We start from the raw sequence: 24,116 nt of genomic DNA, 5'->3' as shown, positions 1-24,116 counted from the left end.
ACGGGCTATTGCAGTGGTCCAGGTGTGAGGTGATGAGGGCCTGCACCACAGGGTGGTGGTAGTGTCAGAGGAGAGAAGGGGGCATAATGAAGAGATGTTGCAAAGGTGAAATCAACAGGCCTTGGCAACAGCTTGGCTGTGGGGAGTGAGAAATAGTGATGAGTCTATGATGACTTCTAGGCTGTGAGCCTGAGAGGCTGGAAGGATGATGTCCCCCTCTACAGTGTTACAAAAGAGAGGAGGGTTTTGAGGAAAAATAATGCATTCTTTTTTGGACATGGTGAGTTTAAGATGTCTTCTGCACATCCAGTTCAGGATATCCAAAAGGCAATTGCAGATGCAACAGGAGAGAGATTGGGGCAGCAAAGGTAGATTTGAGAATCATCAGCATGGGGGCAGCTAGGTGGTGCAGTACGTAGAGCACCGGCCCTGGAGTCAGGAGGACCTGAGTTCAAATCCAGCCTCAGACCCTTGACATTTACTAGCTGTGTGACCTTCAGCAGGTCACTTTGCCTACCAGAAAAAAAAAAACAGAGAATCATCAGCATGGTGGTAGTAATTAAATCCATGGAAATTGATGAGCTCACCAAGTGAAGTAGAATAGAGGGCCCAGGACAGAATCCCTAGGGATACTTGCAGTAATTGGGCCTGATCTGGAGGAGGATCCACCAAGGAGAGAGAGAGAGAAAGAACGGTCAGATAGTTAGGAGGAAAACCAGGAGAGACTGGTAGCCTAAGTGATCAGCAGTGTCAGCAGAAAGGTCAGGGAAAATGAGGATTGAGAAAAGGTCATTGGATTTGGCAACTGAGGGATCGTTGGTAACTTTCCAGGGTTATTGCTCATTACCTTCCCTCACATTGTCTTCAGCCAAATTGACCGATTTGCCGTTCACCATCCATGACGTGCCATCTCCTGTGTCTATGTACTTTCATAGGCTGTTTCCCATACCTCAGGCTCTCCTTCACTTCCATATCATAGAATTCCTAACTTCCTTCAAAACTCTGCTCAAGGGCCATCTCCCATGGAGCCTAGCTGTTAGTACCCTCCTCCATCAAATTAATTTATTGTATATTCTATATATATTTTGCATTTGCTTTTCAGTGTACATATTGTGTACCATCAATAGAACATAAGCTCCTTTAGGGCAATGATTGCTTCATTTTTGTGTTTGTAAATATGTAACATCTATATATAAGAGAGAACAAATTTCCACAAGATTTTTATTGACAAAATTCAAAATATAATAATTGAATACAGTTTTTTGTAACACAGACCTACTAATGAGAAGAACGGAATTCTTGGGGTAACATATTGCTTAGTTAGGGTTCAAATTTAGGATTCTTTTTATTCAAAATTGATCGCAGATGTTGCTGATCTATAAGATTTTGCATATTTTATCTTTGAAAAACATGTTTTACATAGATAAGTATTGCCAAATACTGATATCGATCCATGAGTCTATGATTTTCATTGAGCATATTGACCACTTGGAAGGCATTTTCAGAATTCTATTAGACTCTTCTCTTGACATTTGCCTGTTAATATGTCATTATTTTGTACATTAATTCTTCCAACTGAGGGTTAGGTGGAAGCTCCTCAGTTTCACAGTTAAATGGATTTTGAAATATGGAAAATTCTTTTGTACTTGAGGTCTGAAAACCACTGCTGGAACTTTAGTTTGAGCTCAGAAAATTTATCTGTCTCAACTATGTGTGGAAATGGAGATCTTGCTTCTTGTTTTAACTTTTGACAGCATGGAAAGTGTATGTATAAATCAGGTTGCTATTACTTGTGATTAAAACAACATTAGTTGGCATTGAATTGACTTTACTGCAGTATAAGTTTCACATATAAGCACTATTTTGCCTTGTAATTTTAGGTTGAATTCATTAAGAAACATTATCAAGTCTACAGCAAAAGCTGATATTCAAAGTCATTCATTGTTCAGTAATAATGCTTGAGTAAGGTTCTCCTCATCAGAAAAATTTCAGCCTGAGCCCTGAGCTCAAAAAAATTGTAATAATGGGTATACACTGGTAATAAATGAATGGTGTGTGTGTTGTGGTATAGAAAAAACACATGGCACTTGAAACCCTGTCAAGTTAAAACTGCATCACTGCAGTTTGTAATGTGTCAGGCAGCAGTGTGAAGAGCACCACACAATGATTTCTGTCATAACCAGTCAAGTTGGCTGTTCTTATGCAACAGCAGCAATAGACAATAAATAAATGAATGAGCATGGGTATGTTCTAACAAAATTTTATTTATGGATGCTGAAATTTGAATTTCATGTAATTTTCACATCAAAAAAAATACTCCTTAGAATTTTTTAAAACCGTTTGAAAATGTAAAAATTACTCTTAGTTCATGAGCTCACAAAAAACAGCCAGCAGGCCAGATTTGACCCATGGACCGTAGTTTGTTACCCCTTGTCTTAGAACCAGAGGGCAAAGTGGAAATAAAATGAATCCAGTGGCCTCCTCCTGAAAGAAATCCCAAAGTGAAAAAACCCCAAGAAACTGATAGCCAAAATCCAGAGATTCCAGGTCAAAGAAAAATACTGCAAGCAACCAGAAAGAAAGAATTCAAGTATCAAGGAGATACAATCAGGTTCACACATGATTTAACAGCCACCATTATATAAGAAGCAGAAAACTTGGAACATGATATTCCAAGAGGCAAAAGCTATATAGGCTTAGAGCCAAGAATAACATAGCCAGAAATACTGAGTATAATGCTACAGAGGGATAAGTGGGCTTTTCATGAAATACAGGCCTTCCAAACATTTCTGATAAAAAGACCAGAACTGCATAAAAATTTTGAAATTCAACCACAGGAGTGAAGAGAAACATTAAAAGGTAAACACAAATGAATACTCATAAGGGTAAACAGGATTAAACTTATATTCTAATGAGGGGGTTGATACATGTATCTCCTCTGAACCCAAATATCATCAGGGTCAAAGAAGAAGGAGTCTAATTAGACAAGGCCTAGGAGAAGAATGGAAAGAGAAAGAGGAATGCACTGATGGGGGAAAAAAAGGAAAGGTTAAGGAAAATTATCTCTCACATCCAGGATGTACAAGTAGATATCTATACAGACAAGGAGGAGGGAGTAGAAGGAACAGGTAACATTTGAACCTCACTATCATCTGAGCTGGTCAGAGGAGAAAGGAACACATACATATACACAGAGACAGAGTTGGGACAGCAATATTTTCCACTCAAAAAGGAAAAAGAAAGGAAACGGGAACAGAAAGAAGAAAGGATTTATTGAGTACCTATTATGTACCAGGCACTGTGCTAAATGCTTTACAAATATTACCTCATTTGATCCTCACAGTAATCCTAGGATGTAGGTGCTATTTTTATCCTCATTTTACAGATGAGGTAACTGACACAGACAGAAGTTACATGACTTCACCAAGGTCATACAGTTAGTACAGGTCTGAGGTCATATTTGAACTCAGGTCTTCCAGACTCCAGGCCCAATATTCGATGTACTATGGCACCACCTAGAGGGAGAACAGATTGAGAAGGGGATTGGTCCAAAGAAAAATAAATTCTAAATTAAGATGTACCAAAATCTTTGTAGTTCTTTTTAAGATGGCGAAGAATGAAAATCTGAGGCGATTACCTCAAATTTAGGAATGGCTGAACAAGTTATAGATATGATGTTTTGTAAGAAATGATGAAGGGGATGGTTTCAGAGAAATCTGGGAAGACTTTTATGAACTGATGCAAAGTGAAGTGAACAGAACTAGGAGAATAATTCATACAATGACAACAATATGGTAAAGACAAATAACTTTGAAAGAATGAGAAACTGATCAATGTACTGATCAACCACTATTCCAGAGGATTAATAATGAAACATGCTACCTCCTTCCTGACAGAGAAGTAAAGGACTCAAAGTACAGAATGAAACCTTTTTTTTTTTTGGACACTACCCAGTGCAGAAATTTGCTTTGCTTGATCATACATGTTTATAACAAAGATTTTGTTTTCCTTTTGGATTTGGGGCAGATTTTTCCTAATTAAAGAAAATATATAATTTATTTTAGAAAAGATAAAATTGAGTGACTAATTATGTCATCTTCCCTATTATGAACCCTGTTCTGAGCACTGATTAAGGAGTTCAAAACCCATTGTACTGAGTCCTACTCCATCTTCTCCAGACAGACTTAATGAACCACAGAACTCCCTAAGGGTAGCCAGTTCCCAAACTCCAGAAAGAAAAGTCCTTATATTATTGTATTATTTAAACATCCTATTTCCTGAAATCTGGGAGTTGACCCTCTACTATAACTTTTCAGTAATAAGCACATATCCCTATCTAGAGCTGGGCTGATATGTATATTTATTGATCTCTAGTCTTCTTTCCTCTAGTCCTTCTTTATAATGGAATCAAAATATGCATGATTTTATTTTTAAAAAGTAGCAAATCCAAATGAACTTGTTCTGTTTTGATTACAGGGAAATTAACTCAGATTGTATTTGGCCATTGGGATGTAGTCACTTGTCTGGCCAGATCTGAATCCTACATAGGAGGAGATTGCTACATTGTGTCTGGATCTCGAGATGCTACCCTTCTGCTCTGGTACTGGAGTGGAAGACATCATATCATAGGAGATAACCCCAATAGCAGTAAGTACTTGCATATAAGTTGTCTTATCAGAGAATTAGTTTTCACATATCCTGCCCCCTGATATTCCAACTAGCTATCCTACTCATTTTAATAATGTTTACATTATTTTGAAAATTACTCCTAGCTGAATCTAATTAATTTCTAAGTATTTCTTTGTAAATAAATAACCAATATGTACAATTAATTTAAAGCAGTTAATGATTTTATTATCAAGCTATTATTTTTATCAAGGGCACCTTTCAACTCAGGCTAGTCAAAGTTAAAATATGCACATAGTAGTTAATATAAATAATAAAGAATATAACCTGTATCAGATTGTTTGCTTTCTCAGTGAGGGAGAAGGGGAGAGGAGGTAAAGAATTGGAACTCAAAATTTTTAAAAAACAAATTTTTTTTCAGCCAAAGACAAGGTTTATTAGAACATCCATCATATTGGGCAGACTCTTAAGAAGTCTGAACATTAGTGAGCTATTAGCTAGATTTTAAGAATCTAAGTAGTGGCTAGATTTTAAGAATCTGAGTACCTTAATGGAGACAAGATGGACTTTATATACAGAAAGACTGTGGGAGGGATCTAGGAGAGGCCAAGTAGTTTGGGGTGACTGGGGAGGGGTCTAAGGAGGATCTGGATGGGAGTGGCCTATAAACTGAGGGGAACAGAACTCCTGGGACCTGGACCATGTAGCCAAGGGAGAATAGAGCCTAGCTAGAATTAAGTGTGGGAAATGGCTGGGGGCCATAGGGGGTAAGAGTGGAAGGCTAGGCTAAGTTAAGGGTAACAGAGAATTGGGAGATTGGGTGTAGCCACAATGAAAGGCCAGTTGATGGGATTATAGCCTCAGGAAAACGCCAGAGATTTGGCCATGTGGAAAAGTCCAGGGTGTTTCCTTTCTGGGGTCCAGATCCCAACCCCATCATTCCCCCCTCAAACAAATGGGACCCAAATTCTTCTGGGGTAAGGAGCGAAAGTCTTGGCTTCTGAAACTGCTTCCTGCTGGCGAGGGGAGTAGAGCTGTCCCTGCCTCAAGGGGATGCCAAAGAGGATGTTGACTGGAACTGAGCACAGGCTGCATCCAGGAAATGATGGGGGTTCATTGGCTGGTACCTGCTGTTTGCTAGCAACTGTAGGTGAATAGATTGCAGTCTGGAAGACACAAATCTGACAAAAAAGACTGCAGGGCCCAGATATGACAGGATAAAACACCCTTAGCTCTGTTTGGATTCAGATAATTCAGTTTTCCAACCGTGCAGTATCAAATCCACCTCTTAGCCAGACTCAGGAATAGCCAGGTGGCTAACATTCCTTTTCAAAGAACATAATGGGGAAACTGAGCCAGGAGAATCCTGTCTTAGACTGGGGCTAAGATTGTCTTAGCTTTTCCCGATGCTGACTTTCCACCAGTATCACATTCTCTCTGAGTAGCTTATGGCATTTCTCTCAGATGGTGGATTATTGATTATCAATGGATTATTATGATCCATCAGATAACTCAAAATCCTATGAGCTTTTACCTCACACAGCAAGTTTCACTAATCACAGTTTAGGAAAAACTTTTCCGGGATTTACATCTCAAACTTAAATTTGTCCTTGTGTAAAAAGCCATTCAGTAGAGATTTCTAATCACTTGCAAATTCTCAGCAAGCCATACATAACCCAAACAAGTTTTTGGCTAGTTTACACATATAAATCAATAACCAACAATAGCCAAATTATTTTAGGGGTAACCAAATTACGAAAAGTTGCTTGACATAACTGATACAAAAAGTTCACCAATTTGAAACTTGAAACAAACCTGTTACTAGTCAGGTGACTGTAGTTTTGTTAAATTCATTTCCAAATTACTTTACACAGACAATCAAGATCTCATCATTAACAGTTAAAACTACAAATTTTAAAAAGTGTGCTTACCCAAGTTCAGAGGCTAGATTCTTTACCTATAGCAGGACACACTGAACCTGATTGCCCCAGGGCCCAAGGCCATGGGGGGGGAGGGTAAGCTGCTGCCCCTCCCCCCTCCTTCCTTTTCCCCTGTGGGGGAGGGTGAAATCAAAGGTGAAAGGGAAAGAGTGAAATTGTCTTTTCCTAGACAGGGGTTAACAGATACCCTCTTGACTCAAGGGAAGGGAGTGATTTGGGTTGTAAGGAGGGGTTTCAAAACTCCTTAATGATCGATCAAAAAACCCCCAGAATCTGCCAAGAAATTTTTAGCTGTTCTAACTTTTCTCTGTAACCTCCATGAAGGAAGATTCAGGAGTATAGAGGGAAGGGAGTAAGTAAGCCTCAGGGAACCAAAAAGCAACTGCAGTTTTCCCCAATTCTCCAGCTCTGACAGAATGGATAGAATTGGGCATACGCTTCCTAATAGGGTATGCGTCTTTGTCCTCAATGCTGCAGAAGGTGTACCCAGGTCCACGGCCTCGAACCGACCCAGTGGACCGAGAGCCTGAGAGCATCAGGCCGAGTGCAAGACAGCCTGAAAAACACCTCCAAGCCTTGGTGCTTGGAGAGCCACCCCAACTGCAGAGCAAGAAAGGAGGTTGGGGCGGGGGAGGCTTATGTACCTTCCAGTCTTGGCTAGAGAAGAACTTGGGGTTAGGAAATTTCCCCATACAGGCCACCAAAATGTTGAGGTTTAGGGTTGCTGGGACAACCCGTGGGTCCTGCTTGAAAGAATTCGACCCAAGCCTTCTTTTAGCCAAAAACAAGGTTTATTAGAACATCCGTCATATTGGGCAGACTCTTAAGAAGTCTGAACATTAGTGAGCTATTAGCTAGATTTTAAGAATCTGAGCCTAAAAACAAATTTTAAAAAATCTTAACATGTAAAAACCTTATAAATAGTAAAGCATATTTGACTTTTGCCTTCCATGGTTTGTGAGTACACAGCTTCAAAGATGTCATTTCCCAAGTCCCAACTTAAGTACCAAACACTGATTTATTTGAATATTTGTGACACAAAAGAGTGAATTCTAAAGGAATACAGATGCACATCTCCTGCCCAGCTGCCAGCCAAAATATGAGCATAAAGTGATCTGTGTCTGGGTGGAGGAGGAGCACCATGTGCAAGGTCTTATGGGATGGCCTGATTAAACACAGCTGCTCCCCTGCCACCAGCTCAGTTGGCCTATATCAGACTTTGAAAGTAGATGAGAGAAAGTAGATGAGATGCACCCTCATAATCCTTCAAGAGCTCTCTTCATTTATGAAAAGCAGAGAGGATAGGCCTTTTGCAGTGATAGTGAAGCAAGAAAAGAAGAAAATACAGGAGAGATAGCCAAAGATAGAGACAGAGAGGTATTTGGGGAAGATGCAACATAAAAAAACTGCTAAATAGAAATGTTTCAAGATTTACCACTGTTGTTTCTGAAAATCACACCCACACCCACACCCACCCCCCCCCATAAGTGAATGGTCATCTGTCAAATATGTTGGAGGTTATATGATTTCTGAGGTTCTGTCTAAACAAAGTTTGTGAAAACTATGATTTTATATGTGTTTATATATGATACACACACACACACACACACACACACACACAAGTTTTAGTGCAGTTTTGGGACAACCTGTATGCGTGTGTGTGTGTGTGTGTGTGTGTGTGTGTGTGTGTGTATAGAGACCTACAGACATAAAGAAAAAGAAACAGGGTAAGCATATGTGAAGAACTCTGTAGCTAAAGTAAAAATGAGATGTGAGGAGTGTATATGCAGAGAAATGAGAGAGAAGGGCATGTATAATGTATTGGTTCCCTACCTAGAATTGTGAATTACAATGTTACTATTGATTTGGACTAAGAAGATCACAAAAGCTAACATCTTAACACCTTTGTATGTAATTTTTTTAATCTTGTTTTTAAACAAGAGCTTTCTAAAAAAAAATTTAACCCTTCATTTAGGGAGACTTCTAGATTTGGCAACATGTTATTACATGCGACAGATGTAATTCTCAAGCAGATAGGTTCGTAACCCCAAATTATCTCTATACATTTTCAGAAATTTGCTTCATATTAGTATTTAATCTTGAAAAAAGTTCTATTAAACAGTATTTCTTTATGTTGCATTATATATCTGTGTGTGTATATATATATATATTACTATATATAGAATATGCTATATTTGTATATACATTTTTATGTGTGTGTTATAGACATAGCTAATAACTAGAATTTATTAGTTTTTAAAAAGCAAAAAAAATTGTATGGAACAAGTTAAATCCAATTAGTTAGTATCCTTGGAATTAAGCTAAAAAATGATATAAATGATATTTCAGAAAAGGATTAGTTTCTTAAAAGCTGTCATCTGGTAGCAGAGATAAGATATTGTGTATAATAGACTTCAAGGGGGTGAAGAATTCAAAGAAAAAATGTCAGATTATAGTAATTATCTAGGTTAGGTGCTTTATTTTATAATGATCTTTTAACCAAAAGACAGTTAATTATGGACTTTAGCTTCTGTGCAGCCAATTAGCAAGAAAAGTTTTAAGAGATACTTATTCCATTAAAATTAGTAATGTTCATAAAGACCTGCAAATCCCCATCAGAAGATATGTAAATGCCATTAAGTTATTTTAATACATATATGTGAATATCTGAAAATGTACTTTAAAGCATTAAGGATATTTACTAAAAGTGCTACTGTTTTAATAAGTTTCTCTTATAGTAGCATATTACATATAGGTATCTATCATTATGGCAGATCATCTAGATACCTTTTATATCTGTATATTATAGAATGTAGTTTCTGAGAATTTATTTTTCCTATTTAAATTCTGCAACTATTTATGTATCTGCATCACATACCTAAGTCTATCTCATTTCACTCCAACAGAAATCTCTACTGAACTTTAATGTTAACATCATGTTTAACTTGTGACTTTATTTTATGGTCTATAATGTAAGAAACCATTTCATAGAATAACCAGGACTGAACAAGCAAATTTATAATTTAAGGAAAAATAGCTACTTAGAAAACTGCTTTTCCTGCTGGGAAACAAATTATCTATTCATTTGAATATATATTGCCTGAATCATAAATTGTTGCCATCTAACATCTAATAGTCAACAAATATTTAAAGAACTTACACAATATATACAGCATCAGATCCATATTGAAGATTTTTAAAAATTTGTGTTTTCATAAGCAACCATTTTAGCCATTAGGACAATCAAATCAAACTAAAATATGGATTAAATTAAGACATTGGTTTGTTCAAGTGTTTTAACTCTTGAATTTGCCTTTCTCATCCTACCAACTCATTGTTTAGATGGGTTTTCTAGTATAAATGTGTCTCTGCTATGAAAAGTTGTATCAAAAGATTTGTAACTCTCTCTTTTTCAAGGTATGAATCCTCAGGCAGAGATAGCAGTCTAGCAAGCATCTCAGTGTTAGATCTATCTCTGCCTCTTCTCTGAAGATTTTCCCTCCACCTCCCATCCCCATTGCCTCCTCTGAACTGCATTTCCACCTGGACTAGCAAAGTCCTGTGGTGTTTATACAGACAAAGTAAACGTTTAAAACAAAGAAATGTAAATAACTTTCCCTGTACCCAGAAGGAAAGGTCAAGGGGAGAAAAGGAGATACTGGATTATCTCCTTGGAAAGCTGTATAGTACAATGGAAAATCCCTGATTTGTAGAATCAGAAGACATGGCTTCAGATCTCACCTCTGAGAATTACTGCTTGTATAGTCATGGGCAAGTAGTCATTAACTCTCCACGGTTTCAGTTTACTAATGTATAAAATGGGAAAAGGGACAAGGGGGAAGGATCAACTAGATGGCCCCTGAGGTGCCTTCTAGTCCTAGATCTAGAACTCTAAGATTCTGTGATTGTAGATTCAACAACATACAATGTCTGATATCAGTAAAACATCAAGCAAAGTTTTTTTTAGAAGTCCCATTAGATTGAGTAAATTGACTGCCTTCACAATGATCTAGTCAGATGTGTTGGCATAAACATAGTCACTGAACACAAAAAGCTTACAATTTAAGGTTTTTTATGTGATTTTTTTCCCTTTATTAACAACTCTATTAGGGCAAAACTCTGGGCAAATTCACTTTTCCCCTGAACTATCAACAATGGGAGGACTTCTATGTAGATTTAAGATAGATGACCTGTTTGCCAAACTACAAGTCAAAGATTTGGGCATAATGAGTATTATGAAAGAAGGGGGTAAAAACCCTAGCTATATCTACATTAATAGCTTTCGTTTTAACAGGATCTGTCAGGCTACCCAAGATTTCCATTAGCTAGCATAATTTGAGGCCTTAGTATGGAAATTAAATATTTCATCATGTGCCAAATAGGCAAACGCTCAGACAGCTAGGTGGTGTAATGGCTAGAGCACTGGGCTGGGAGTCAGAAAGACCTTCATTCAAATCCAACCTCAGACACTTATTAGCTGTGTAACCCTGAGCAAGTCACTTAACTTCTCTCTGCCTCTCTCTCTCAAAACTGTAAAATAGGGATAATAGCAGTACCTAGCTCACAGGGTTGTTATGAAAATCAAATGAAATATTTGTAAAGCACTTAGCACAGAGCTTGGTATGTAATAGGCTCTATATAAATGCTTATTCCCCTTCATAGTATCCTTTATCATTAGCATTGTGAAATTATATATTATTTATTCCTTAACCCCATGTGCACAAACCATGAGGTTTCTAAAAAGTAAGCAAGGTGTGGTTTTAGGTTTTCATTCTTTTATTCTTTGTATTTTTTTTTAAATTGATAATTCTTTTTATGTCCTAGGGGGAAAAAAACATCATTTTTGTACATCTGTCTTGTAGGTGGAGAAAATAGTCTTCCATTGTATCTTAAATCCTCTGGTGAATAATTCAGGCTTCTCAACTCAGAGATTTTAAATTGCCATTTACCAGCTCTGCTGATCTTTCTTTAAATGATTTTTAAGAACTTACCATATTGACTCATCAGGATAATTTATAAACAAAGTAATGCAGATAGAATAGTTTCAGATCATAAAAGTAACAGCCAAAGATTACCTCAAATACATTACACTTTGATTGTAACTGTTTTATTTATATATTTTATGATCTCTTTATTGAGTGTCACTCTTTAAAATCTGTGATTTTGAGCACAGAAAATTATCTTGAAGGCTTAGAATACATACCTGACGAGATGATAGAATTGAAGAAAAGTGAGGGACAGATGCTTTCATCTGAAACAGACTTTTACAGAAATTCAGAAACTAATTTGAAAGTGATAAAAATTAATTTGCACACTTTAATTGGAAGCCGTTTCCTGCATGAAAGAAAGGAGAGGAGAGCAGGCAGCTCGTATGAAAAGCTGATTGAATTTTTTGTCAGGTAGGTATGTTGGACTTGGCCATTTATCCTCTTGAGCCTCTCTTTGCAATATATTACATTCTACCTCTGACTGGGGTTTTTTAAAAAGGATCAATGCTATTTCTGTTGTATCCCTAGAGTCTGAAATCTTATTGATCTTGGGACTTGACATTTCTCATTATATACTGTAGCTTCCAAGAGGATAGTCACAAAAGATGCAGGTTAACATTGCTTCTTCTTGTTTGGACACTTAAAAAAACACTAGAATTGAAAATCAAAGCTCAATCTGCATTAACATCCTGAAGTATAATAAACTTTTAAAGTAGGAAGAGTTTTATTTACTTAAAATAAACTGAAGAAGATATTCATAATGTAAATGATTTTTAAATCATAGCAACAGATTTTGAGGGAAGAAAATTTATTGTCCTTGTCGAATGGAGAAGAATGAACATTTGAGTATCTATAATCTACTGGGTATTTTCCTCTTCATATTCTTATTCAAGGAAGTACTTTCATTCCTGTGCTTTTCAAACCATAAAATAAGAAACCTACATGAAAATCAGAAAACTTTATTCCATACTTTCTCTTAACTCCCATTGTGCCCTTCTCAATACTAACCACTGCCCCTCACACCTATTAGCCACTACTAAACATTTACAAAGCCTTGTTTCTCCTTTTCTTTCCATCTTACCTTCTCCAATGAAGCTTCTCCTAATTAATGCCCAAGCCCACTTTCTCAGCTGACCGAGGAATACTTTTAAAATGCACAAAAAGTGGTGTATAAATCTGGTTTTCCCTAGAGTACTTAAGCTTCTCAGAGAAGGGTCATTTACAATACCATACACATTCTAACTTCTGTTGGCTTTGTAGGGGCTTAATCATGTCAAATGATAGTTTCACACAAAAAGTATTTTTGTTTATATTGTAGTCATAATTTTGATGCCAGTGAGTCCCATGAGTCCCAAAGTCACTGATATCCAAAGAACACAGATCCTACTAGAACTTTTCCTTTCTTTGTATCCCCAACACTTAGCACTGTACCTGGCACAAAGGAAGCACTGAATAAACATTTATTATTGACTGATGTTCTTTCCTTCTACTTCTGGGAATAGGATTCTCCTGTATCTTCTCAGCATAAAGATATATGTTTCTTTTCCTTTAGAGAGAAAGGTTATATCTTAATGTTCTCTGGGTTCTTTCTACACCCAGATTCTGGTTTGGGGGAAATATCTTGCCTCACTACATACCCATCAGACAATAGTGATTAAAGTACAGCTTCTCACCATTTGGCTCTGCTCTTTCTCTCCTCCCATATAGCTAAGCCTGGGAATGGGGTTGAGGTTCCAGTAAAGGGGCAAAGAGAGGGGCAAGATATAATACAAAAGTTGGTGCCACTTAGAAATCAACTCTCCAGGGACCCTGAAGCATATGAGACAATATAGATGTCAAGGTGAAGGACACTGTTGTGCTTTATGGCATCTCCTTCCACGTATGACTTAATTTGATAATGTTACAAATGGGATGGGCCCAGGAGAATGCTGTGACTTCAGACCCATGGTTAATTCTTTAAATATATGGGACTGTGTTGGCAAAAGAGAAACTCAGAGGAGAAGGTGGTACTTATAAATGCACCTTAAGAAAGGAAACAAGTTTTTCTTATTTTTTAACTTGTTTGACACTATAGATTTGTTTCCATCTGCCTTATGTCATCTATTCAATTTATTTCAAATAATATGTTTTAGATGCTTACAGTACAAAGCTTCCTATTAGGTGCTTAACCTACAGTCAGTGAACTTACCAAATGAATAGGGGAAGTCAACAGAAAAGCATTAGAGATTTAGAGAGTTCAGTTTATAGTTGTGCAATAAATATGAAATGGCAACAAATACATATTTTTATTTTTTTCCCACCTGAGCAAATTTTTGCTTGAAGTTGTGCTACATGAATAATTCTGGGCCCATTCATCATTACTGTCTGTGATAGTAGCTGGCCTTTATCAAGTCATGATTACACTTATATTGATGTGGCTTACTAACATGTCGATTCGTGCCTAATAATCCCAAGTTGTATCCTCAGAATGTGGTAGGAACCTTCCATTATGGTGTTTTTAAGTGGAACCCTGGTAAAAAAGAAGAAATAGAGTACTTTGAGTCTCTCAGACTGTTATCTAACAGCTCGCAGCAAACTTTAGGCCCATTTTATGTAAACATAAGAGCGAACAGAAATGTGATTATTTGAGATGGGGTATATTATTTTTCTTCACTGTACACAGAGGTCATGAGTGCAGCCATAACACTGAGGATCATCAGGGCAGGGGGGAGCAGTCTCCTTGTTACAGAACAACAGTGCCAGCAACCAAACAGGGTTTGGCATAGCACTTTCCATTGTTCTCTTTCAATATGAAAGGACTAAAAATTTCTTTAGGTATAATTTCTAGTCCCACTAGCCAAGATTATTATATTAGTAACTATGAACAACTCTTTAGAAATTTCAATATCAGTTTTTACCAAAAAGCCTTGTTTTTTATGTAACAGTATTTAATTCTTTCAAATTTTTCTAAGCACTCTTAAAAAATTAAATGTTGTTATCATTTTGGATAATGATAATAAGATAGTATATATGCAATGTGAACATAACTTCCTACCCCAACTGCTAAAATACAAGGGATGTCAGATTTGGACATGTTAGCCGTTCCCTCATAATTCCATCACAGATGAAGATCCTCGCCAGAGGAAAGTGATTCTGGAGTGAAAGTGATGGTGTTTCTGTTCTTCATAGGGTGACCCTCACCTGCAGCTGCCTCTGTGTGTAACCTTTTACCTCCATCTACCTCTATCAGTTGTGATTGGACAATAACGGCATACTTTTTAAGATTTGAAGTGATTGCTGGGGTGTGTGACATCTGTCTCTGTCAGGGTTTCTTCCCAGTGCTGCTGGTTTACTAACTCTAATAACCCTGAATAACATTACATACATATATACATGCATATATGTATATGTATATATACATATATATACACATGTGTATGTATGTATATTTCTTCTTATATTGAGCCTGAAGGAAACAGTGTTTTCACAGAAGCCATGAAACAACTATTCAAATCATCAGCTTCCACAATTTATCCAAAAGATGGAGATTATAATGAAAAAAAAGCATTTCAAATTTCCTAAATCAAGCAGACATCATCAGGAAATTTTTACTTTCCATACAAATAAAATAAACAGGGGGGATTAATATTAGTTTTATAACATGGGTAATAGTCTTATTTACTTTTTCCATATGAGATAATTTTGAGCATTTTAACAGAGAGCTTTGTTTTTAGGTTTGCTTTTTCTTCCAGAGTAACAAGCAGTAGAATTATTTGGTGTTATTTTTTATAACATGTGAGAGGGAATATCTTGATGAAAATTTTTCTAATGCTCTATACCTTGATTTTATATAAGCTTATTCTGAGACAATTAACTGTAATTAAAAGATTTTTCCTCTAAAATGTCACTTTAATTAACAGTTGGTCATAAATATAAACTTTGTACAATTGTATTTAAATTATACCACTTTACTGAGGCATTCAAAGTTTTTCTGAACTATGTGTGATTTTAAATATATGTATGTGCTTTAGGAAAATCTAAAAATATGGGAAAATCCAGACATGCCTTTTCATTTTAGGAAAAGATGGGTGTTTAGAGCAAGTTAGAGCACATCATACAGATTTTGGGCTATATCTGAGCAAATATTAGAATTGTAAAATTTCACTCTATCTCACTCTCCCTCACTCCCCCCTCCCACCTTCCCCTCCCCCCCTCCCCACCCAGCTTCCCTTTCCCTCTCCTCTCCTCTTTCTGAGACTAGGTCTCCAAAGTACAAAATGGCAACTCGTGTGCCGGATCCTAATACTGATGAACATATTGCTCCATTTCTGACCTGAGCTGTCCCGCCCCCCACCCATCTTAGAAAACCTACTGGCCTCCCAGGGGCTTTGCCATGTTGGTGCCACACTGAGTGTGGACACCCATTATTTTCTCTTCCAACATTCTTACATATGTACAGATTCTTAATTACCATTAACAATATACCATCTAGTTTATCATTTAGGACTTTAAAACCACCTCTAATTTTCCTTATCCCTACATCTGATCATTCATCCAAACCTGATGATGATGCTTAATGGTTGTGCACCAGTCTATCTATGTGGCGATCTTGCCTGCTTTCATAAAGAATTTGAGGTTACACATTAATGTTTGTATCTACCTTCTTGCCCACACAGCTAGGTTCATCCTAGGTCTAGGTTCAAATTACATTCCTGGACTTTTCAAAACTTCTTTCTGATCTCTCTTTTTTCAGCCCTGCTTCCAGAAGTCAATCTTTTTCACCAAAGCCCTTCATTGGCTGATGCTGTTTTTCTCACTCAGCCACCTCAGACCAGATCACAAGTTCAGTAATTCTCCCTGCGCTCCCCACATCTCCTCAGTGTCCCTCTGACACTTACGCTTGGATTCCATTCAACACCTTGTCGAGCTCACATTTATTTTCCCATTCGTATAGTTTACAAATAAGTATAATATAAAATAGAAAATCATATAGTATACTGTTAAACAATCAGTTGATCACTGTTGCACATTGTGTAGGGTTTTTTTCCAGATTTGTTCAGTTCATTGTTGTCTTTGAGTATAAACCTCTGCAGGACACATTCCAAATGTCTCATTCTCTTTGGTTTTTAATTGCTTCTTTGTACCCTGACACTTAGCATAGTAACAGTCATTCACTAAAGTGCTTGGTCATGTTTGTCAGTGATGATGCTTCATTATTTCCCCATGTTAATATAATGATAAATCGAGTTAGAGTTCTATGGAGAGTTACAATAATAAAGAAAAAAATTGTTATCCATTGTCAGTTTAAAGCAACATCATATCTCACATGAATAATCTGGTTAATTATCTGAATTCTACATTTCACCTTAGTGTTGGAGACTTAAATTTTGTACTTTTCCAAATGTCACAGGTTTATTTCTGAGCATTGGTTGATATTGACAAATGGTTTCTGGTTTTTACAGGTGATTATCCTGCTCCACGAGCTGTCCTTACAGGTCATGACCATGAAGTTGTCTGTGTGTCAGTCTGTGCAGAACTGGGACTTGTTATCAGTGGTGCTAAAGGTTAGAAGTTATTTTAAATTTTTTAAAATGTAGAATTTTCTTTTGGTATTTTTCCATTCAATTGTATACTCCCAATAAACAATTATAATTACTATCAATTCTGTAGCTGCTTAGTTCCAACATTTAGACTAGTAGCCAGTATAAAAAGTATATTAGTAAGTTCTGTGTGGTATTTTTTGATTATCAAAACATATTTTAGGAGCAGCTAGGTGGCCAGAGCTCTGGCCTTGGAGTCAGGAGGACCCAAGTTCAAATCCAGCCTCAGACACTTGACACTTATCAGCTGTGTGACCCTGGGCAAGTCATTTAACTTTGATTGCCTCACCAAAAAAAAAACAAACCTAGAACCATAATTTCACCCCACTGTATCAATCCTTAGTGTTGAGTGGCTGCAATCGGGCTTGCATTATGTTTGAATGTTCAGAGGTATGTGTGATTTCTTGGTTCTCCCTTCTCCATTTTGCATCATCATCAACAAACATTTATTAAGCACTTACTATGTACCCCAGCCCTGTGCCGAGTGTTGGGGATATAAAGAAAGGTAAAATGTGATCTCTTTCTAGGAACTCAGATTCCAAAAAAGTTTTGAAATACAAAAACATTTCAAACTATTGTGAAATACTTTTATAACTTTAGTACTTAGTTTTAGTTAATATATCACTCTTCTCTTCTATGCTTTCATAATAATACATCAGAGCACAGGCATAGTATGTAGATTGTGTACAGAGCTTGTTATCACCATTGATTATCTGAATGTTGCTATTTTTTTCCCTTTCAGAAGGCCCTTGCCTTGTACATACAATCACGGGAGATTTGCTGAGAGCCCTAGAGGGACCAGAAAACTGCTTATTTCCTAGATTGATTTCTGTGTCCAGTGAAGGCCACTGTATCATATACTATGAACGAGGACGGTTCAGTAATTTCAGCATTAACGGGAAACTTTTAGCTCAAATGGAGATCAATGATTCTACCAGGGTAAAACTCAAAATTTTACACTAGAACTTCAGAAGAAAAGATATTCATTAGGAACTAAATTACAATTAAATTACAATAAAACAATTGTTTTTTAATAAACTCTCTGTAAATTAAAAGGAACTTTAATGAACATCATGTAAAAATCCTTAGAGTCAGATTTTACTAGACTTGGGAAAGTCACTTAATATTAATTTCATCTAAAATGGAAATAATATTGTCCACACAAGATAAATGCTTATGAAAGCACTTTGGAAAATGTAAGAGTGCTTCATACATATAAGATATTATTGCATATAAGGAAAAAAAAGTAAAATTTCATAGCAATAAGTTTTGCCCATTTGTAGGATCATCAGTAATTTGATATATTGTTGTTTATCGAAGAAAACATTGTTTGATTTTCTGTGCTTTCTGAAGGCCATCCTTCTGAGCAGTGATGGACAGAACCTGGTCACTGGAGGAGACAATGGAGTTGTGGAAGTATGGCAGGCTTGTGACTTCAAACAGCTTTATATTTATCCTGGATGTGATGCTGGCATTAGGGCAATGGATTTGTCCCATGATCAAAGGTGAGTTGCAGCAAAGAAGAAACCTATTTTTTAAGAATTGTAGCAAGGGATCCTTCCCATATGAACCAGTCAAATGTAAGTTCCATAATGCTACTGTTAGTATGCTTTCCTGCAATTTATTCCCTGAGGAAGAACCCGGATCCAAAGAGAATATAGATGTACCTTAATAAGAGAAATTAAGTGGTGAGAAAATGACCATAGGAATCGTACTGAGGGGCAAAAAAAGCAAGAGAAGTGAAAGCAGTGGGATGAAGAAGAAACATGTGGACTCTGGACAGTATGGAGGGCTGAACCCCAGAACTAACAGAGTCACTCTTAACACTTGTTAACACTCTATTCACATTTGAAGTACAATAGATAAGTTGTTGTTGATTTTATTGTAAATTGTTTTTAATGTAATGTTTAATAAGTTTGGTTGCACAAAGTTTATTAAGTTCATAATAATTTTTTTTCTGTAACTACTCCTTAGAATTTAAATTCAGTGATTCCAAACAGCATTACACAGTATTTTATGTTAAGCAAAAGATGAATTTACAGTGAAATAGACATTAGTTTTAGCCTCTGGCGTGGTACCCAGCCAAATAGTGTGCCCAGGAAAATGTATGAATAAAATGACTAGGTTCTGCAATCAAATTACCATCAGAGACTTACTGGATACTTGGATTTCATTTGTTATTTGATAATAATCTTTTCTTCAAGTTATATATGATTACTGCTCAATCAGCAGTTAGATTATTCTGCTTGCAAAAATCTAGTGCCTTGTATTCATCACAAAATGTATAGAATATTAGAGATCCAAAATATGCAGCTAGATTTCGTGGCTTGGAGGTTGATTGGGTCATAGTTTGAGATTAAGAAAGAACCCTAGAGATCATCCAGTGCAGCCACCTCATTTTAAACATGAGGAAATGGAGGCCCTCAGAGAACACAAGAGCTGAGTAAAGGATTCACAGCTGAGTCCTGACTCCAAATTCAGTGTTTTTTTCTAAGAAATAAAACAAACTCTAACAGGCTTAATGTGGCATGTAATTCCACACTAATTATTGTGCTTCTAGACAAAATTATATTTATATAATATTTCAGTTGCTGAAATAAAATGATTAAGTGAGGGAGAGGAAGAATGATGAGCATCCCCTAGGTCAAGAGGTCACAGTGTGAGGGCATGTATGTGTCCTATGTATGGGGGAGAGGGGAGGTTTCCATGGAATTAAGTATTACGGTGTTTGTGGTTACAGCCCAGGATTGAGGGGAGAGGGATTTCTCCATTCCTTCATTCTCTTGCATTTTGGTCTGATTTCAGCCCCTCCTCCTGAAGACAGTTTCCTGTCCCTGAGGACAGAGAAGGGCTATGCCTAATTAGAGAGGTTAATGATCTTCTTTAGTCAGTCAGTAAGCATTTATTAAGTGCCTGTTATGTACTAAGCACTTAACAAAAAGTCCATGTTCTCAAGGACATCACTGTCTAATGGGAGAGACAACAAAGTTCCAAGCTAGTTGTATGACTTTGGACGGGTCATCTGACCTCTCTGGGTGGGCTTTAAGGCAGCTAGACTAGAATGAACTCTTATGTCAATTCCAGCTGTAGCACAATGATTCTTCTAACTCTTGTGTTCTAGTATTCCCTGATTTCTTCAACTTAAATACCTCATTGGATTTTTTTCTTTAAATTGGACTTATCATGGCTATTCCTTTTCTTCATCATAGTATATATTTTTAACCTCATCTAAATTGTTGCATATTTCAAGTTAATGGCATCCTGAATGAATAGGTTTTGCTGTATAAGGTGGCAGATCCCTACTGTGTCTGAATATTGGTACAAACAAACACTTAACAAAATATCTCTGCTTTTCCAGGACACTGATAACTGGCATGGCTTCTGGTAGCATTGTAGCTTTTAATATAGATTTTAATCGATGGCATTATGAGCATCAAAACAGATACTGAAGATGGCTGGAGAACTGAAATCTAAGTGAAAGCCGAGAGCACAAGTGCTACAATGAAGGACGTTATCTCTGGTGGAAAAACACGTCTCCATTGGCCTCCGTTGTGCATTCCATTACACCCAGCAATAGCTGTACATTGTAGTAAGCAACCATTTTACTTTGTGTGTTTTTTCACAACCGAACACCAGCTGCTACCAAGCAAGCTTGTATCATGTAAATTATATGAATTAGGAGATGTTTTGGTAATTATTTCATATATTGTTGTTTATTGAGAAAAGGTTGTAGGACCGTCACAAGAGACTTTTGAAAATTCTGAGGAACCTTGTGTCCAGTTGTTACAATGCTTATGCTAGGAACCTAATCTACATCCCATTTCCAGCCTTTTTTCAAGCTGAGAAAAAAAAATACGTTTGATACTTTGTACATCAGATGCATCTTAACTTTAAAGGGATACTTTTGTAAAAGTAAAACCTTGTATAAAGAACAAAACGTTTCTTAATTTTATTGTGGAGTTACAACTTGCATGTACTTTAAACCCAACGTCTTGATGGAACAGGTGCGTTCACACAAATTAAACTGGAGATTTGTCGAGGGCACAGCTTGTGTTAAAGGGTTGAATTTGGACTCAATCAGTAATTTTTGACATTCTCACAAAAACATGGTTCACGCTTTTAAATCTAAATTCATCCCTTCTAAGTGAAGTTTTGCTCATAAAGCATTTGGATATTGATTCATTATTTGCCGTTTTATACAATGAAAATTAAATCCTTTCCTTCTTAATTTGAAGACCAAGCAAAACGGGGGCTTAGGGATATGATTCTGGTTTTCATTGTATAAGCAGGAGTCATGCTTGTTCAGTTCCCTAGTACTTATATGACTCCCCCTCATAACGTGTCAAGAGTGCTATACTTCTGGAGTCAACCCATTGGCTTAGTTTGGGGATCAGATATTCACGTTTTTCTCTTTATTTCTTCAAATAGCTTGGTTTCTTTAAAAAAACAAGTTGGACTTCATTGTAATGATTGAATTTTTTTTTAAGTTATTGAGAAATTTTCTTCTAAATCCACATTCAACCTAAGGCATTTCATCTGTTATGATATTAAACAATGGCTATCATCAAATTCTTTTCCATACATTGTACTGATCAAGTTATACACCCAGGGGTACATACACCTTACTTCATGTTTCTTCTTTGTATATTTGGTGACTGTATTGTCATAGATGTACATATTGTGTCAGTAGGGCTATGAGGCATGTAACAGGAATGTAATTTTCTCAGAATTTACACTCACAGTCATTTATTTAAAAGATAAAAACAAGATAATGGATTCTTTGTATTGGCACTTTGCACCGGAAACATATCATTATTTATTGCTGTGATTACTTATTTGTTCCCCACCTTGTATTAGTAAGTTTTAGCACTGAATTCCTTCTTCACTGTTGTTTGTATTTATGAGATTCTGAAATCATGGGGAATCAAAGTAATGATTAAGTTATTCATCACCAGTCTGTAAGCAATATTTGAGTTCTGTAGCTTAGAATTGGGAGAATACTGAACATCTGGAAGACAAGTCCATTTCATCTTGAGACCATGGTGAAATATTTTGGATATATAAATTCCTTAAGCTATTGTAACCATGTTTTATTGCAAAGATGTAAAATATGCCAGATGTGTGTGAGTTGGAAATCAAAAAAGAAAAATAAAATATGCAAAGAATTCACTGATTGTTTCATATTTCACTTAGCATTTCACTGACATGCATTGCTAATAATGTCGTACAGCCTTAAGAAATTGAATACCCCCTTCTATGCAAGGTCTACAGTATCTAAAACACAAACCAAAATCCTAACGAGATTTAATAATTCGCTGAAATATAAACTATTCTCCTGGGCAGAGATTTGGACCAGCAGTGGCCAGAGTGATTCACTCCCACTGTTTGCTTGCTCTCTCTTTCCCTCTCTCTCCCCATTTATATATGAGAATAATTTGACTAATAGTGAAATATATATAAGCTCATACATGCTGAGTATCATCACCAAGTATTAATATTGGTTTGAAATCATGCTGTTTGTAGCTTATAGAGTAGTTGAGCAATGAGCAGTCAGGAGCCCAGGGGACAGGAACACTGCTCAGGATCCACTCAAGCAGCTACAGCACAGTCTCCCAGCTATGGGACAGACTTTCCCCATAAGGGGACACAAGGGACAAGTGCAGAAGAGGCCTGTTCAGCACCAGGGCACTGGACTGCTGAAGAGAGCAAAGCAGCAAAACAACATGCATCAGTTCAATCTGTTAAAGGAAGACTTTTTTACTCAGTGAAAAGAACTCCTGGGATGCACAGTAATCCAGAGATCAGCATCTTACAACTCAGTGCCAGCCCAGTTTTGTCACGGAGGTGATTCTCCAGGCAAAGTGGCCAAGTAACATTTCCAGTTCTTTCATGATCTCCATGGTGTCGTTGTGATGGCACAGGGTCATCCAGTTTCTCAAGTCACTTAAAACATCCCAAGTCAGGAAAACACATTGACTAAATTCCTTAAGCAATTTTAAGGGAAGGGATAAGACACCACTACCTGAATCATCAGACATAATTAGGTTTTTTAAATGTGTAACATACTGGGATCCCCTTATCACATGTGAACTCCTCTTTAATGGAGTCCAGAGGGAAGAGCATGATTGACTTGTTGAATAAGGAACCACAACTGGGTACTTTAAATAGTGGGGTAAAATGTTAGCAGTCCCTCAATGAAGTGGTAGACTGAGAGTTACCCCCTACCCAAACCCTGAGTAACAGTGTAAACTGCCCCCCCACCCCCCGACACAATCTTCCAAACTTAGACTGGCAGGTTAGATCCTCCAGAAAGGGGCTTTTTTGTTATTCATTCATTTCAGTCATGTCTGACTATCCATGACCCCATTTAGGGTTTTCCTAGCAGAGATACTAGAGTGGTTTGCCGTTTCCTTCTCCAGCTTATTTTATAGATGAGGAAACTGAGGCAAGCAGAGTTAAGTGCCTTGCCCAGGGTCACACAGCCTGAGGCTGATTTGAACTCAGGAGATGAGTCTTCCTAACTCCTACTTGCTATTTTCAGAGTTCAGGAAATAACTCTATAAGGAGCTGGGGCTCTAGTACTAAGGTCCATCCATTCATAACTGCCGGTGACTTAATTAGCTTTTAGCAAAAAAAAAAAACCCTTTACTGAGAAAGCATAAAAAAAGCTGTAACTATTAAAATAAATTTTCCCCCAAATTAGGCGTGTACTTTCCCTTGTACACATGCAAGGTTCCTGAAGAAACGACAGTTATCCCTTCCACATCATAGGGTTAGGAGTGTAGCACCATCTGCAATCTGGAAAATCCGCATAAAATTTTTTGGCCCTCCTTTCATACCAGAGAATATCTGAATTATTTATGGAATTGAAAGATAAAATATATTGATATTCTACAATACTATACATATATTTTATGCATTTCTGAGTTTCTAAATTTTTTCTGTATCACCTGCTGGCCTTCTTGTGGTCTTCTATGGCTTCC

General features: G+C 36.9%; 1 protein-coding gene across 1 annotated transcript in view; it reads left to right on the top strand.

Annotated features, from left to right (window-relative positions):
* NBEA (neurobeachin) overlaps nucleotides 1–22,302 on the top strand; it is a 776,021-nt gene extending 753,719 nt beyond the window's left edge. The window contains 5 exon segments of the mRNA XM_078147053.1: nucleotides 4,477–4,647; nucleotides 16,996–17,097; nucleotides 17,876–18,072; nucleotides 18,487–18,638; nucleotides 20,492–22,302. Coding sequence (XP_078003179.1) covers nucleotides 4,477–4,647; nucleotides 16,996–17,097; nucleotides 17,876–18,072; nucleotides 18,487–18,638; nucleotides 20,492–20,582 — 713 coding nt within the window. The 3' untranslated portion in view covers nucleotides 20,583–22,302.
* The last annotated feature ends 1,814 nt before the right edge of the window (nucleotides 22,303–24,116 follow it).

The sequence above is a fragment of the Phascolarctos cinereus genome, unplaced genomic scaffold (assembly GCF_003287225.1).
Source record: "Phascolarctos cinereus isolate Bilbo 61053 unplaced genomic scaffold, phaCin_HiC Scaffold_726;HRSCAF=1367, whole genome shotgun sequence".
NCBI lineage: Eukaryota > Metazoa > Chordata > Mammalia > Diprotodontia > Phascolarctidae > Phascolarctos > Phascolarctos cinereus.
This window is presented reverse-complemented; position numbering and strand designations above follow the sequence as displayed.